Source organism: Diplotaxodon limnothrissa, linkage group LG16 (genome assembly GCF_057381915.1).
Source record: "Diplotaxodon limnothrissa isolate DT_005_m linkage group LG16, D_limnothrissa_male_GT1.1, whole genome shotgun sequence".
NCBI lineage: Eukaryota > Metazoa > Chordata > Actinopteri > Cichliformes > Cichlidae > Diplotaxodon > Diplotaxodon limnothrissa.
Window position 1 is genome coordinate 15,755,794 of NC_140611.1, and position 18,133 is coordinate 15,773,926.

Genomic DNA, 18,133 nt, shown 5'->3' on the forward strand with positions numbered 1-18,133 from the left:
GACCTTCTACATACACGCACAGACGCCCACACACACCTGGCAGTATGGAATATTGATGATTATTCAACAGTGAGTTTCTGTGCTGTTTGTGAGCTTTGCTCCAAAGAGAAAATTCATTCATTTCGGTCGCTTCTGCGTCCTGTGAACATGTCAGGTAAACATAGTACACCTTCTGCATTTAAAATGCAATAAAACTCTAAGCGCGGACCTCACTAAAATACATTTAAAGCAATAAAAATCCATCAAGCAGAAAAAGAGAAAACTTTGATTCTTTTTTTCATTATTATCACTGCTATAAATCTGATCGGATAAAGTTTCATATTTATTTAAAGCTGAACTAAGCAGCAGACAGACTGAAGCATTGATTGTGTGTTAACCATTACCTGTCAGATGGTTCAAACCGGTGGACAGACACAGGTCCTCCACAGTTACTGGGTAACCACCTAGCAACCATTCTATCATCACCATAGCAGCGTCTTTACCGCACAGCAGCCTGGTCCAAAGTCCTCTGCTTTTTTCTTATTGGCCTACTGGTTTCCTCCAGCTCTTCTTCTGTTCTCTATTGACTTTGTCAAGCATGTAGTGGAAACATTCCCTATGATTATGTTTGACCAAGACTGACCTAATGCTAGAAGATACTTTTATGGGCCACCTTTGAAGAAAAAGGTGGCCCATAAAAGTTGGTCTTAAGAACATTGTTCTTAAGACAAAGAGGGGAGACGCAGTAACTGTTTAAAACAGGGATAAAGGCAGAAATTTTTAAAGACATTTCTAATGTTGCTCCAGATTGTTCAAGTGACAAGACAATTCCTCCAACCTCAATACCCGACATCTTGGGGGGCGATTGTCCCTCAAGAGTTGGGAGTTCACCATGTAATCGGAAGGTTGCCGGTTCGAGCCCCGGCTTGGACAGTCTCGGTCGTTGTGTCCTTGGGCCGTTGTCTACTGGTGGTGGCCAGGGGGCCCGGTGGCGCCAGTGTCCGACAGCCTTGCCTCTGTCAGTGCGCCCCAGGGTGGCTGTGGCTGCAATGTAGCTTGCCATCACCAGTGTGTGTGAATGGGTGGATGACTGGATGTGTAAAGCGCCTTGGGGTCCTTAGGGACTAGTAAGGTGCTATACAAATACAGGCCATTTACCATCTCAGCCTCCTCATGTCCTTCTAAGCTCTCATTAAGACTGTTGCATTCGAAAGCACTATCACTAGCCATGAGTCATAATAAACCTCTGACATCGTAGATGAACATGGCAATATTATTATGTTATATTATATTTCTGTAGAGAGTCACGGTCATGTACGTCTGATCAAGCCTCATCATTAAGGCCCTGAAGAACTAGTATAACATGTTGTCCTGATTGAACTGATTGGATCAAGTTCATGTGCCACAGTTGCAGGTCTGTACACACGCCTTTTAAAAAACAATTTTAAAAGATTTCCATTTATACTGAGTTGTATCGCGTTCACTTAGCTCTACAAACTAACTGGCTTTATAGAGTAAGACGTTGACTATGTTACTGAACAGTAATGTGGGTCTGTTGTGGAGAAGAAAGAATGTAAAGTGAACTTGTTGAATGACTCGTTGTGTGACCAAAGGAATGAGTTTACAGATACAAGTGGCAAAGAGGCCCTTTGTTACTTCAGAGGGGTTTAGAGGAGAGCTGCTACTTTTCCACACTGAGCATCTTACCAGGATGCTTCCTGGATGCTTCCCAGGTGTTTCAGGGATCTCCGGCTGCGTGGAGACCCAGGGGCAAATCCAAGGCATGCTGTAGGGAAGGTCTGAGCTGGCCTGGAAGTGCCGCGATGCCCCTCAGTGCAAAGAGCTGAAGGAGATAACTGGGGGGAGGAAATCCCAGATCTGGATAAGTGGCACAAAATGGATGAATGGATGGAAAAGGACAGAAAATTTAAACTCAACAGTAATCTGAATACAAGTAATCCAGGTACAGACAAAATATTTACAGGCACACAAGTTTTGTTCGTTCTTACAGCTATTGAGTCTTTCCTCTACATGTTTATTATATACATAAAGAATCAAACAGCACTAGGACCCATCTATGAGTATCTCCTCAGCAGGAGATTGGAAGTATTTTTGTTAATTATTCATGAGAAAGAGACGGGGTCAGTCACATTTCAACAGCTCAAGATGTTGTTACCTGTCAGACAAGTAAGCTGTGATTCAGAGCCACAGGTGAGAAGCTGTCGCCTAATCATTTACAAATCATTTACGTTTAAAAACAGACAGCAATGATAAGTCTTTGAGGCCTATAGTGACCTCAATCATCACATGCAACACTTGCCTTCCAGCAGTAAGTTTAAATCTACGCATGCGTAGATGTTGTGGCGACAGATGGTCAACTCACCTCACAAAAGACAGAGAGAGGGAGAAAGAGAGAGACTGGATGGCACAAATGGAAGATTTGTCACGTGATCCCCGAGGCCGTTTTAATGACGCAAGCACCATATGGCGCGTGCCAGGAGGGCGGGGCCTCAATATGCTAATTACCCCCACCAAACCCCGCTGCGTGTGTGTACTGAGTATAAAACCAGCAGCATCCCACACACACCTCAGAAACCTCATAGCAGATCACGCACAATCACGCACGGACACGCAGACAGAGCGCGCGGGATGTGTGCGATCTGACATACAGCGGCTCATTACAGCAGGTAGGTTCATAACTGAATAATAATCAATATGCGAATTCCTCTGGTTGCTGGGTCTCGGCGTTGTCTGACCTTGGGAATGATGAATATGGTTTCTTATTTGTGATTAATTTTTTTAAATTATTTTTTAATTAATTATTAGAACGTTAATGATCACTTCACTTACCAATAAAATAGCCTATTTCCTCTCATCTAATGTATAGACAATTAGAAAGGACAGTTTAAAAAAACAAAAGCAAAAGCCTGTAATTTTTGTTTTGTAATAATTAAAAACAGTTTCCTTTTTTCTTTTTTTTTGGTTTATATATTATATATTTGAGTTTTTATCCTGTTTGTTGACCAATCTGTTACACACTTTTTCCTAAAATAAAAAACGTAATTTAATTATTAATCCTTTGAGTTTCGATTGTATTTTATATTCGTGTTAGTACCGAATGTCTGCTCACCTGCAGCCGTCTGTCGGTCTGTTAAACTAAATAATTTCCCCCAGGGATCAATAAAGTATTCTGATTCTGATTAACGGAACCAGTCAGCAGAAAGAAAGTCTTAGTATTATTATTATTTTATCACTATTATTATTGTAACTTCGCCTTATAAAAAAATACACTTTTTATCAATAAGCTGTAACACAATGCCTTTCGCATTTCGCACACTTTGTTAAATACTTTAAATGTTTTTTTAATATATATATTTATTTAGAGTTTCGATATATTTTAAACGCTTTCTGTTAAATCATTAAAAAAAATTCTGAACAGAGACGTGATTGCGTCTCTCTGGAGGCAGTTTGCGATCCTTTGCGCGGGTGTTACCGACACATTCTAATATCTAAATATGAAAACACGCCTTGTAGCTAATTGTGCAGCCATTCTTAACACCGCAGTTTTCTTTTATTACATTCTTTTTTCTTCTGTAGAGATGGTACCTTTGTCTGCACATTTTATGTTTATATTTGGCATTTATATTTAATATTGGATTCGGTTCAATAGAGGATCTTTCTTTGTGTCTTTCGGCGGGTAAATTAAAATGTCCAATTGCTCCTTTAATTTCATCGTCTTTGTTCTGTTTTATTTAAATAAAGACCGTCTAAATAAAATTCTACCCAAATGTTCTAAAGTCAGGGACTAAATCTTAAAATCCCAAACTGTTAATTGTTCTCTGTTCTGTTAAGCTTAAGTGTGACAGCAAACTTGCAGGAGTGTTTTATTATTCTTTAATATCAGCTAAAATTGTTTTCCATCAGAAATCAGCATTATGACGAGGTCTGTGCTGGAGGAGCAGATGTCAGTGGAGTCGGATGAGCAGCAGGAGCTCTGCAGCCCTGCAGAAAGAGAGAGGAGTGCAGAAGGAGTTACAGGTGGAGGAGGGGAGGAGGAGGAGGACCGCCTCCATCATCTAGAGGAGGATGAGGAGGATGATGAAGAGGAGGAAGAGGAGGAAGAAGAAGAAGACGGGGAGAGCAAACCCAAAAGGCGAGGGCCCAAGAAGAAGAAGATGACAAAGGCTCGTCTGCAGAGGTAGATTCTCTTTTCCTCTGCTTGCTCTCAGTGTGATGTGAAAGCAACACTTTCAAGTTAAACATTAAAAATCCAAAGTTGCACTAGCGGAAGTCTCACAAGGTTCAACCTCTGTAAAGCAGGACCCATTCAGTAGAAATCACTTGCATTGGATTAAACTATTAAAAAGACACAAAACCGCTTAACAGGAATAAAAATATTCAAAGGATGGTTGAAATTCTAGTTTTAATTTTGTAGTTTTCTGCATTTTTTTACGATCACACTTGTAGAGATCGATAGATAGATTTATGCTTTATAATGAAGGTTAGTGTTTTGGCTCACATACATGTAATTTTCTTTTAAAGCTCTAACTTAGTCTTAGCTCTAAATGCAGGAAATTATAGACATGAACAGGATTCATCTTTAACCAAAGAATTTTTTTTTTTTATCACATAGTATTAACATTTACTTTGCAGACACAAACACGGCACCGGGAAACTAAGAACATTGGCGTCCTAAAAGTGTGTCTGTGTACAGTGACATCTAATAGAAAATACTTCAAATTTTTCAAACTATAAGGAAAGAAAATGAAATAAGACTCACAAATTTAGTGACTAAACTGTGCTCATTTAAAATGTCCTTTGTAAGGCAACTTTCCAAACGAATGCCGATTCTGCGTTTTCAGTCAAGAGACGTTTCTGTCATTTTGTGCAGTGCTGTTTAGGAGTAAGATAGATGTGGGCATTTGTTAAAACTTACAGGGCCTGTCAATCATCAACATTCATTCTGTATGCACAATAATTGCTTTAGCATGTACTTAGTCTCATCCTCAGCACACACACAGCTGATGTCAAAAGGCTCTGTGTGTGTGTGCTGAATCATTGAAGAAATAGCAACTTATAGCTTACAAATTAAATAGAAACATAACTGGATACATAAATAAATAGGGGGAACAAAGAAATGTGCTGGGGGTCATTTTCACAGGTTCCTCCCACAGTTTAATGAAGTCCCTCACTGAACCTGTCACTACAGGCGGCTCTGTGTTGGAGCTTATATTGAATCAAGCCATCTGCCACAATTTTCTCTGGAAACATGTTTTTGTTCAGATTTTGATTAGCAGAAAATTGTTACGTACATTTGATCAGTAAGTGCTTGCAAAATACCAGAACACAGAGTAAAATCAATGTGAGACAACATGCAACGTTTTACATCTACATACAATTGTTTGCAAACTTATGCAGAAGGTTACTGAATAAAAACGAACACTACTAAGATGTTTCAGAGGAAATGAGAGATAACCCAGCTAACAATGAATCTGCTTCATGTATTTTGGAGGTTTAAGGTCCGTCGGATGAAGGCTAACGCCCGGGAAAGAAACCGCATGCACGGCCTGAACGATGCCCTGGAGAGTCTGCGAAAAGTCGTCCCCTGTTACTCCAAAACGCAGAAACTATCAAAAATTGAGACACTGCGCCTCGCCAAGAACTACATCTGGGCCCTGAGCGAGATACTGCGCTCTGGAAAGGCACCTGACCTCATGAGCTTCGTCCAGGCACTCTGCAAAGGTAAATCCCACCTAACATTAACAGACTACAATGGACTGGACCGAAGGCTGACCCAGTCTGGTCTCTGATTATGAAACATAAAGGGACAACAAGGATTTTTACCCAGGAAGCGTTTTCCCATTGGGCACAATGAGCATGTGTACTCCTTACACTCTTTAGTGTGACAGTTTAGCTGATGGTTGAGACTGTAATACAGCTTTTTTACAACAGATATTTATAAGCGTCACAGTAGGAGCAGCACAGGTAAAATTAATGATGTCTCATGAGTAGGTAGTTTTTCTAATGAATGAGTGTGGTTCAACGAGGTGAAGTCGTCAATACGTGTAATGCAAAATAAGAAAATTCCTGAAAAGTTTTCATAAAGAAATTAGTTCGATAAATGTATAATGTCTCGGGTGAATGTGTTTCGTGAGGTTTGAGGTTTTTTTACAAGCCACATTTAGCTCATTGGTTCATCTACTTATTCATAGTTTACTGGTGGATGCATGCAGATTTTTCTGGGATGAGGTCATCTGATTTCATGTATAAGATTATGTCTATTAAACTAGCCCTGTATGTGTTTAAAAAAAGAGAAATTACTTGACTGCAAACAGCAGTACTAATTAGATTTTTTTAAAATAACCTTGTAGGTGTCATTATGGAACTAAATTTTGGCATAACATCTCTGCGTTTTGTTTGCTTGTGTTTTTTTTTTTACATAAAATAATAAAATTAGTTAATTAGTCACAATTTTAAGATTCTCAAAAAATAGCATTAATTATTATGTACTGGCATTTATTAACAGCTATTACAGCATACAGTTATAATATTTAAAAACAACTTAATAAAAAACAATATTACAGTACATGGATGATTAGTTAACTAGTGCTTCTATTACATTTAATAGCAGGTTAATAGCAGGTTTTATTTATTAACATGTATAAATGAACCTCGTGACAATAGACTGATACCAATAAACTGTGTTTATAGTCATTAACAAGTATTGACAAGCACTAATTATTAACTATTTAATGCTATAAAGAAACAATGACCAGCATGTATTGATGAGTATTAACTAATCATTGTCCTTCTATTGTCAGGTCTGTCTCAGCCGACCACTAATCTGGTGGCGGGCTGCCTGCAGCTTAACCCTCGGACGTTCCTGCCAGAGCAGACTCCAGACCTACCGGCTCACCTTCCCCCTGTCGGTGCCAGTTCCTACCCCGGACATTTTCCCTACCAGAGCCCCGGGCTTACGGCCGGCCTGCCCAGCCCTCCCTACGGCACCATGGACCCCTCTCACATCTTCCACCAGGTCAAAGGTCAACCCTACGGCCCACTGGAGCCCTTCTTTGATGGCGTCCTCGTGTCGGACGGCCCGGCGTTTGACCCGCCGCTCAGCCCACCGCTCAGCATCAACGGGAACTTCTCTTCGTCCTTCAAGCACGAGGCCGTCGCAGCCACCGATTACGACAAGAGCTTCTCCTTCAGTGTGCACTATGGAGGCGGGGGAGCTGGAGGACACCCTGCCATCTATGGCAGCGGGGGTTCCAACCCACGCTGTGGTGACCTACAAGTGGACGGGCTGATGGGCTTTGACGGACACTCACACCACGAGCGGCTGATGAACGCCCAGCTGAACGCCATCTTCCATGACTCCTGAGGAAGAAGAGGACGAAGGACTGAGAGACTGATGAAGACAGAGAGACCTTTGTATGGAAAGACAGTCTTGTGTACTTCTATCGTTTTAAAGCTGTCTTTCTGTCTGTCCTTGCTTTTTTTCTTTCTGTCTGCGTCAGGCTCTGCGACTCATCCTGACAACGGCGACGTCGCAAAGATGTCACCTTGATGTAACCTTCTTTGTAGCACTTCATCCTGCGGGAGACGCTCTCTGAATGTCTCGTTATTATCCATATTATCACTTAAAAATAATCAATAATCAATGAGCAATAATCTGGAGTAAACTATGCAATTTTGTTAAAAATCTGAGTGACCCTCAGTATAATAATTCCAAATGTTGAAAGAATAAAGATTTCTCTATTTTTGGGTCAGTGTGTGAGGCAGTGTTGGGCCGGTGATGGGCCGGTGATGAGCTGAAGTGTTTATGTGATTTTTGCTTTTTATAACATTCCTGTAGTGTTCTGTTAACATTTCATGTGACTCTTGTTCATATTTTATAAGATAGATGTTTATAAATACCTTTTATTAAAAGGGATTCAATGTGATCCGTCTCAGAGACTCTCATTATGTGCAGAAAGACAACAAAACAAATAAACACAATGTCATTAGATACAAATAACATGCCAGTTTTGGTCCTGCTGTTGTTTTAGAGCAGTATATAATACTTAGTGGTTACTTTATAAGGTATATACTGTTAAACTGCTCGTTAATGGAAATATCAGCCATATTAGCAGCAACTCCATGCATCTAGCAATTTAGACATTTTCAAGATGACCTGCTAAAGTTCAAACCAAGCATCAGCATGGCCACCACAGTCACCAGATCTCAATCTAACAGAGCACCTTTAGGATGTGCTGGATCGGGAGATTAATGTCATAAAGATGGATCTGACAAATCTGCTGCAAATGTATGATGCTGTCCTGCCAACATGGGCTAATATCTCTGAGGAGTTTTTACATATTTGTGCCAGTCCTGAAGATAAAAGGGGGGTCCAACACAGTACTAGCAATACATACCTAATAAAAGTGGCTAGTGGGTAGATACCTCAAATGAAATACATCATTATATATATATTGATGTATTTTTAAGAATTTATTCAGCCTAATTAATGTGAATAATCTTTTGTTTTCTTAGTCTTTTCTGTTGGAAACACCCTTCAGTTTCAGAAAGTCTAGACCAGGGGTGCCAAACATAAGATCAGGCAAAAGACTACAACCCAGGCCACTGGACAGGTTTATAAAATGTGTAGAAGTGCATAGATTTGGGACTTTTAACAGTATTTTCACAAGTTATACACATTTTCCTATTGACAAATACTTCCATCCCCCATTGTATCTATACTACATCAAAGTACAAGGCTTCTGTAAATTACTGAAAACTTTATATTTAAAAATTTGGAATTACAGGACTGTCTGAGCAATGACTAACCAGAACCTTCTCTGTAAGGTTATACGTTTACTGTAGTTTCACTGGTTTAACCAACTTTGATGTGAAGTGGCCCACATTTTTAAAGAGTTTGACATCCTTGGTCTAGACAAAAACACTGAAGGTTAAATTTTGGAAACCAAATCAACATCCCGAAATCTGAGTTCTTATAAGGTTGCTGTTTAAGGGGTTTAAACTGAGGTTAGGTGTTTTTTCAATGCAATGTAATGAGTGCTTAGCCTGAAGAGGAAGAAATTGGCTGCTCGCAGCTATGCGAGTATTCTTGAAAAATTCCCACAAGATCTGATGTCATAATAACGTCACAAATTTTGCATTGACCGCTGTGTTTAGGCTCCTTGCACAACACTAAACACACAAGGGAGAAATTCATATCTCCTTCAAGAGGAAATCATGCTAATGACATTATCATGCCAAATAAAGGACAAAACTCAGATTACAGTCTCTCTCTCTCTCTCTGTGTTTGTGTGTGTGTGTGTGTGTGTGTGTGTGTGCATGTGTGTGTGTGTGAAGGGCACAGATGTTCGTTCTGCAAGCAAGATTTTAATTTATGAAAATGATCTTGTTTATGCATGAGAGCCCCCCTCCACACACTGCTGTCCTGCTGAGTATTGGTGTGTGTGTGTGTGTGTGTGTGTGTGTGTAAGTCAACAGGGACAATATGGTGGCCATATCCCACCATTTAGCCTTCCTGTTGGTGGAATAAATGGAATAATAATGAGAGAAACTTCAACTAAAGCATGAATAAATCCTGGTCAGAACTACAGAATTTAAACCACAAAGAAAAGATTATATAAGTAAAAAATATGTTTGGTTTTTTTTTTTACTTTCATTAGACAGGACGATGTAAAAGCAGGTAGAAAATCAGAGAAAGGGTAAAAACATGTGGCAAAGGCTCTTTTCAACAGTCAAACAGTGGAAGCTGTAATTATTGGTACGGATCCTAAATATCTGGAAGCTCTGAAAACCTCACTTCAAAATAATCATGCTTCCAGTAAAGGGACATTGTGAAGGCAAATGTGGAGCTCTGGAAAAAACCTCAATGACGGCTGCTTGTGTAAGTTGCTCACAGTGAAACTACAAATGCGTTATTACACTCAGAAGGTAGCTTTCGCTTTAGCAGCAGCAGCTGTATTATCAGTATTATTAATTAACAGTATTAGCACAAGTCTTTGTGATAGTGGTTTTGAGTTTCAGTCTGTTGGCTGATCATAACACTGATTAATGCAGCTTTAACTCAGCCATCTGTCAGCAACACACACACACGTTTGTGTTGTGGCTCATAATATGGTGTTTATACCAGAGTCACTTTCCTCTTTGATTGGCCGTCTATTATAGCATATAGGGGGACTCATGCCTTGACTATAATTAATTGGATGGATGGATGGATCAAAATGCAGCCAGTCATTTCAAAAGTATTGATGCTTTATGTTCTGTTTGCTGTTAACTGGCTTTTGCTAAATATACTATTTGTCTCTTAGTATGAGGGAGGATCTAAACGCAGCTTTTATTTGTGTCTTTAGTTACTGGAGAAGATGACAGAGTGAAAGCATCTATTAAGAGACGAATCACTTCCACTGGTTCCATTATACATGAAAGTTATATTATCATACCATATTGTGGTCAGAAATTAGCTGCAAATCTATGTTTGTGTATAGATTAAATTAGCAAGATATGCTAATATACATATTAATTAGTGAGTTTTAGAGGTGCTAGAATGTCTGTGTTTTCTCCAAGTGAACTCCAAGTCTGTAACTACAAACACATGAGAATGTTTAGTTGGCTTATTGGCCAGATGTATCACCTGTTTTGGAACAGATTAAACACCTATAGATGTGAAAACACAATAGATTAAAATGCTAACTTTACATAAAATAAAAGTTTAAATCCTCCTTAACTGTCATGTAGTACATTACAATTGCAATCAGTCTAGCTAGCCTGCGACAGTGCTAGCTTACTGATTCCCAGTTTTAAAAACAGTGAAAAATAAAAATCGAAAAATAAAACAACATGGAAACATAAAATACCAAACTCTTGAAATATCTTAACGCTATTTAAGGTGTCAAAGGTAAGGTCTACCTTTTTTAAATAATTGTTCTGCTGTTTAGCCTGCAATGTTAATTATATTTTGGTCTCCAGTGACTCCTATAAATATAATTAAAAAATTTGGACTGCCAATCACATTCACACTAAAATGCAGCAATAAACAAACCTGAGTTTTGAAGCTCACACAGGTGCGCGCGCGCGCTTGTTGATTACACACCAGTGAATCTGCCGCGTGCTCGAACTGTGCCAGTCCGCTAAACTAAAGCCGCTGCCCGTTGCCATAGCGACAAGACCCGGAAATACACCGTCATCAGCTTACTGCGTGTTTATCAGAGGGTATCAAACTCATAACCGGTAGAGTTTTTGTTGTTATTGTTTGTTTGTTTTTTGTTTATTTGCTCGTGCGTAAATAAACAGTAGATATGTCGGAGCCCGAGGAGCTGCCGCAGAGAGAACAGCGAGAGAGTACGAAGAAGAAGAAGAAAACGAAGCGGAGTGGGAAAAAGAAGAAGGAGCAGCGGGAAGGAGAGGAGCAGGTGGAGTTTGAGCAGGAGGTGCAGAGGTGAGTGGTTCTTGTGGGTTTCCTCCAGGGTCGCGTTATACACAGAACCCGTTTTGGACCCACACGTGTCTCGGTTCATACAATAAAGTGACATAGCAGAGGAGAGAAAGAACCGACTACTCGTAGTCAAAACCCGTCTCTTCAGGAAGCTTTTCAAAGTAAAAGCACAGCAGTTAAATCCTTACAAAGTCAATAAATAAATAAACGATTGTGCCAACGTGCAACTGTTACTCTTCCGGTTTAGACATGTTATTGAGGTACTATTTCCCGCAACCCAAATGATACATATTAAACATAAAAAACAATTTAAAATGGACTAATTGACCTTGCAAAGCACATGGCTGTGCACTGTGGTTATGAACAGACTCTAAACTGTTTATGCTCAATAAAATAAATGAAAATAAATTTCTATGAAGAAAAGCGAAATTGCATGCAAGTGACACATTTTAATCCTGCTAGCAAGCTATGATTGATGGACAGCAATTGGTACACTCCCACTATGTTTCATAAAGGGAGATGAAGTATGTCGACATAAATAATAATTGTTTGGCTCACAACTTCACACCAAACTAATTCTTGTTTTCAAAACGTCTTGGTACTTGGTGCATATCTTTGGTTTTCACCACAGACTTGTTTTTTCTTAGTTTTTATTCATTATTGAATCAATTTAGCTTAAGGATTCAAAGAGGAGCTAGAGAGGAAGTTTGATATTAGAGCACTTTTCAGAGAAAGTCTGATAATCAGTCCCCTTGTTTGCATATTTAATCAGGTTACTTCCTCAAACAGATAACATAGAATTAGCAAACACAAAGAAAGACTAAAGAGTAGCTCCTGTCTGTATATACACTCAGCGGGTTATTAAATTAGAAAAGCTATTTTAAAGCAGAGCAGAATGCCTGAGAGTCACACTGCATTATCTTCCATTATATTCTGAACCTTGCCTGATGTTTGTGTTGTCATTTGTAGAAATAAAGAATAAATAATGATGAAAAGGTACAAATAAGGTTGATGAAAAGGTTGATGAGCATTCATCAGAATTTACAAAAATGATGTACAATTCACAATTTCCCGGGGAAGGATCTAGAACGCATTAACAATAAAGTTACAGAATTAATATTGCATTGAAATAGACTTTTTTCTGTCTTTCTTTCTTTTATTTAACAGGGACAAAAATCTAAACATGCCAGATTATAGTAAAACTGCTAATTCACATCTGTATTCCTGGGGCAGATCACATAAAACTTTATTATAAACAATAAAAATACAGATATGTGACAAACACTTATAGAGTAAAATGATATGAAGTGTGCTGTTATGTTTACTAAACATAAACATGTTTTATATTAGAGGTGACACATCTAAAAAAAAAAAAAGAAAGTGCAGTGACACTAGTAGCTTTTCACACTCTGTTCATACATCGTGCAGTTTATTCCCTGGAAGTTGTGTCGTCAGGTAAAAGTCCAGTATGAAGTATGGTTTATACTTCATACTTTGCGACTGGTTCTACGTGACAAATGTAATACATACAAGTAAACTCTATCCAAGATTATTGAAAAAGGTGTATCATAGGGAGGATTGCTTGGCTGTCATGCAGTTCAAATGAACAGAATTTGGGATTGCAGATGTTTAGTTCCTGTAAGGACAGCAAGACATCTGAGCAGAAACATGCTCAGAGATCTGTAGCAGTAGTAATTCTTTTTGGAACCCCGCCCCCAAAAAAACATTTTTCTGTGTCAAATATGAGAATTTTAGGTCTGTGTCTATATACTTAATATCTCTGTGTTCATACTAAAGTTGTCCCAATACTTGAATTTCAAGACAAAAAGACAAAACATTTAGATGCATTTTTAAAAATAAAGGTTAGAAAAATACAAACAATAATATCGGTGACAACAGTACTTGTAGTGCAAAAAAATATAAACACCACTGTACTGTTATGTATATATATTTTTGCTGGGTTTTTAGTGATTTGGCTCCATGTTTTGGTTGTTGAAGAAATTGTTAGTAAGATAGGTTGCCACTGTTTCTAACTCAATGTATACTTTTCTCAGCTTCAAACTTTATGACTAACATAACAGTTTTTAGACACAAATATTATCCTGTTAGAATAAGACCATCTTTTATAAAGTTATAAATGGTCAAGACTGATCATTTCTGCTCCTACATTAATGTTACCATTTTGCGATTAGCCACAGCGGCTAGCTGCTACCTTAATGATAATAGTGGTAGCAGCTAGCTAATAATGGATAATGTGGCTATCGGATAAAAGTACCTTCGGCTGCTCTCTCATTTTACAGAGGTTGACACAGCAGATAGGTCCGCATGTTTGATTTGGTCCTGACACAGCTCTCCCGACTATTCAGGCTTGGGACCAATGTCATGCCAAAAAGTGATCATCTGCTAGCAAGCAGTTGCCAGTTTTTGCCAAAAAATTATTTTCTGTAACTGCTGTAAAAGACTTGTTGAAGACTTGTTATAATTTATCAAATATTTCTGTCTTGAATGATATAAAATAATTTTGAGTCCAGAAAGAACATTTCTGTTTCAAGCAAAAGCTGCAGCCAGTTTTTTGGCAAAGTGCAAAACAGGTATTTAAAAAAAAAAATTTAACTAGTAAACCCCCGTGCTACATGCAGGAGACAGGAAGCATACAAGCATACTTACATATGCCACGATCATTATAGTATGATATATTATATTGTGACACACCATTCTACTCTGACATTACATTCAGTGCTCAGTTGAACAGTGAAATGTACAAATATCTAAAATTGTGGGATTTATATAAAACATTTGTAAACGCAAGACAGATGTTGTCACTCATGGTGCCTGAGGCAATGTGTATGCAAAGTTTCATCAAGTTTTGTTACTTGTCTAAGAGGAGAAAGGGAACGTACAATCAGACATACAGAGATACATCTGCAATAATCACTATAGTGTTATATATAACCTCTTCATAAATCCTGTTTACACAACCTATTTACCGATATATAAAGAAGGTTATTAGACATAGAAAACATATACAAATTGTCAGACGTTAGTAATCATCTTTTGGCGTGACATCGTGTTTGGAGTGCACTTGCTTGAGACCCCCTAAGGTTGGGTTTGTGGCTATCAGGTAACTGCTGATGAAACTAGCTAACAGTGATGTGTGTGTGTGTGCCAGGTTAACGTTTACGATAACTGTTCGGTACCTAAATTTTGTTGAAACGGGAGCCTTACTGACCTTTAAAGTCCCCAAAGTGTTGTTCAGTGTTGTGAACTTCAGCTAGGGGACAGGCTGTGTGATGGATGGATGGACAGTTGGATGAAGTTGTGTGTCAGCTGGAGGAGCCAAAGATGACAATGTTTGTATCAATAGTGTTGCAAAAGTGTCTAATCCAATAGTAATTTTTGGTATCAATTATAGTCTGGGAATCGACTTTTTTTTTTTTTTTTTTTGGACAACCTCATTTTGAGTTATTGGCCATAGAAACCTTTACCTGGGCTATCGTAAACTCTTGTATTCACCATTTTCACTAATTTCCATTTATTTTCTGACATTTTAAAGCCTAACAGACTAAGCCGTAAAATGATGAATCAACTTGTTCTTCACTTTGCCAATTATAAACATTTGTTATATATATTTATTGACATGATTGATATCTATGACTTCCTATTGGACAAAGTAAACTGTGTGTGTTTATTGTGTGTCAGTGTCAGTGAGTGCGTTGTGCTGCACGGGATCTTCAAACTGGGCAAGAAGAGTCACGACGTCCTGCTCACCCGAACCAAACTGACCTGGACGCCTATCATCCCGGAGAACCCCACAGGTCAGTGTCCATGGTGATGGGTTGTCATGGTGTTGAGTAGACGTGGTGGTGGTGTCAGACAGACAGACTGTGGGTGTTTTTCTTTCTGTATCTAGAAGCAGCTGGTGTTGTAATGGAGAAGTTATCTTGTGTTGAGACCACCTAAAACTTGACATCACACACACGCACACACACGCACACACAGTTCCATTGTGACACAATTAACCCCACACCCCCACCCCGGGTACGCTCCCTAATGCTGCAGTGTGCGTTTTTTTTTTTATTTGGAGGAAAAAGTAACATGTCATGCTAACAGACTAAAGCTTTATCTTTTCAGAATTTCGTTTTTTTTTTCCGTGTGAAATTGGCTCTTGTAGTTGACTGTGGAGTATGACTACATCTTATCAGGACACTGATAAATCCAATACAGTTTGCCAGACTGAAATCTGCTGTCTGGACAAGCCTGTGTAAAATCATCAGTGTTTTTTGTGTATCTAACCCCTGTTTGAGCCGTTTATGTTTTAGCTTACATGTGGGTGAGAAAACAAATGAAAAAAAGACCAAAAAAGGTTTTTTTTAAATGTTTACATTTTATTCTGTTTAATTCTGTTTCCTGTGATCTTTTTGCGGCCCAATAGTTGTAGTAGGCTCTTTGTTCTGATTCTGCATTTCAAAGCTTTGAATCTTTAAGGAGTAAACATGACTTGGGATCTGATGATTTTTTTACATATCTACAGATCAGAAATTATTTTAATCAAAACTTAAAAGTGAACCTAAACGAATTACAATTTGTAGAAACATTCTTATTACTAACCAAATCTGAAGTGCAAAGTAAAATTATTTCTAAATTATATAACAGCATCCGGTGGTGTAAAAACGACAGAACTCTGTATATTAAAGCGAAGTGGGAAAAGGAGGGTAATTTGACAGTTACAGAGAAGTGTTGGGCTCACGCATGCAAGATACAGTGGGCTACCACTGGGTCTAATGTTTGGCGTGAATTTTGCTGGAAAAGCATTATGAGATTTTTCATTACCCCTGCTCAACAAAGATATCAAGGAATTGGTGATAAATGTTGGAGATGTGGGGGAGATGGAGCCAACCGTTTCCACATCTTTTGGGACTGTAAAGATATTCGCCAGTATTGGTCTCTAATCCATGATCATTTACAAAATGTTTTTTCATTTGTTTTTCCTTCAACTTTTGAGACCATGTTTTTGTGCAATGCACCAGTGGATAAACTGAATTCCAACGACAGAAGACTCCTGTATATCCTTCTGGCCGCAAGTAAAAAGCCTCTTACGAGAAGATGGCTTAAGCCTGAACCACCAACGATAGAAGACTGGATACATTCTGTACAAGAGATCTATACGATGGAAAAAGTGTCATTTTCTCTTAAACTTCAGAGGGATACATTCTACGGAATATGGTCTAAATGGACAGACTATGTTAAGCATATGAGGTGTGATTTTGTGTATGATGTTACAACCCTGAGTTCTACGTAAACCTACCTGCCCTGCTGCCTCCTAACCCTAGTTTTTTTTGTTTGTTTGTTTGTTTTTGTTTTTTTGTTTGTTTGTTGTTGTTTTGTTTTTTTTTGGGGGAGGGGGTGTTTTTGTTTGTTTTTGTTTTTTTCTTCTTTTCTTTTCTCTTCTTTTTCCGTCTTCTTCATTTTTCTATTATAAGTTAAAATGTGACAGCAAAGAAAATGTAAAAAGGCAAATTACGTGTTATGTTCAACAGCTGTCCCAATAAAAGAGATAATAATAAAAAAAACAATAAATGGAAGGACACTGCATTTCCCAATGAGAAACTGGAGACGTTATCTAATATATGGTATAATGAAGATAAAAGATCATAATTATACATCATGCCCTGTAACAGGAGACATTTTTAGCTTGTATTTATTTACATTTAAGTAAATTAACTATAGCACTTTAGCTATTAGGAATTGACAGCCATAATTAGAAGATTATGATTGATTATGAGATGAAGTGTATCAGACTAATAGGGCAAGAATTGATATTCACACCTATACGAGGTAGCGTCATCGTCCTGTTTGCTTAATTGTAGAGCTGATTAACCATCTTTATCTCACCTTTAATGATGAAATGGGGTTTTATTTATTTATTTATTGTGAATGCAGTTTGTCTTTAGGAGTTCTGTGTCTTCAAATGACTTTCACTGGGCTTTACACATCACTTGTTAATTCACATTTGACTCTGGCTAGAGTGATTGGATTTGTTGTCCTTCTTGTTCATAAATTCTTGAGGTTTTGAGTGAATTTTACCTTTTTTAGACAGTAGCAGTAGCAGAAAAGATGAAATCTAGGAAAGGGAGCAGTGGAATGAAATGCAGCAAGCTCACAGGCTCAGAGTCGAATGAAGGACTCATTTACTGAGGGCATTTTTGACTCTGGGGTATGCACGCTACCCACTCTAGTAATCATGCTGTCTTTAACCTTCAGCTTGCATAACTAAATAAATTAAATGCACCTCAACACTTGACTTAGTAGAAGATCTCTTGCCTCTTTACCCTCCCCCCCCCCCATCTTCACCTGTCCTCATATCTACCATCTATACATCCAGGCATCAGCGCTCCATATCTCAGCTACATCTCCAGTATGCAAAACCAAAAGCCAGCCCTGTGATGGCTTTAAAGCTTAAACGACTCTGCTTTATTCTTGTGTAATATGGTGGTATCATTTTGCTGTGAGATTTCTGCTTGAAAACCGTTCAAACAGAACTGGTTAGTGAAGCAGGATGAAGGTGTAATTTAAATGTGTGTGTGTTGTTGAAGCCAATCTGTTTTGCTGTATTTCATCCAAGCTAATGTCATTAAGCCAGCACTGTGTGTGTGTGTGTGTGTGTTGGCAGTAGTAGAGAGCAGTTGGTTCAGCCCGTGGGGGGTT

General features: G+C 38.5%; 2 protein-coding genes across 4 annotated transcripts in view; both read left to right on the forward strand.

Annotated features, from left to right (window-relative positions):
- Positions 1-2,565: 2,565 nt before the first annotated feature.
- neurod1 (neuronal differentiation 1) lies at positions 2,566-7,363 on the forward strand. Its single transcript, XM_085374432.1, has 4 exons — positions 2,566-2,670; positions 3,904-4,177; positions 5,492-5,721; positions 6,801-7,363. The coding sequence occupies exons 2-4, from the start codon at positions 3,915-3,917 to the stop codon at positions 7,361-7,363; spliced, it is 1,056 nt and encodes a 351-aa protein (XP_085230558.1). The 5' UTR covers positions 2,566-2,670; positions 3,904-3,914.
- A 3,928-nt stretch (positions 7,364-11,291) lies between these two features.
- Positions 11,292-18,133, forward strand: part of cerkl (CERK like autophagy regulator) — a 32,076-nt gene continuing 25,234 nt past the window's right edge. The window contains exons 1-3 of one of the 3 annotated variants that reach the window (XM_085374770.1): positions 11,292-11,423; positions 12,436-12,482; positions 15,134-15,243. In XM_085374770.1, coding sequence (XP_085230896.1) covers positions 11,292-11,423; positions 12,436-12,482; positions 15,134-15,243 — 289 coding nt within the window. Of the gene's footprint in view, positions 11,432-12,435; positions 12,483-15,127; positions 15,244-18,133 lie in introns of all 3 variants that reach the window. The other 2 variants (XM_085374771.1, XM_085374772.1) reach the window with 2 other exon arrangements.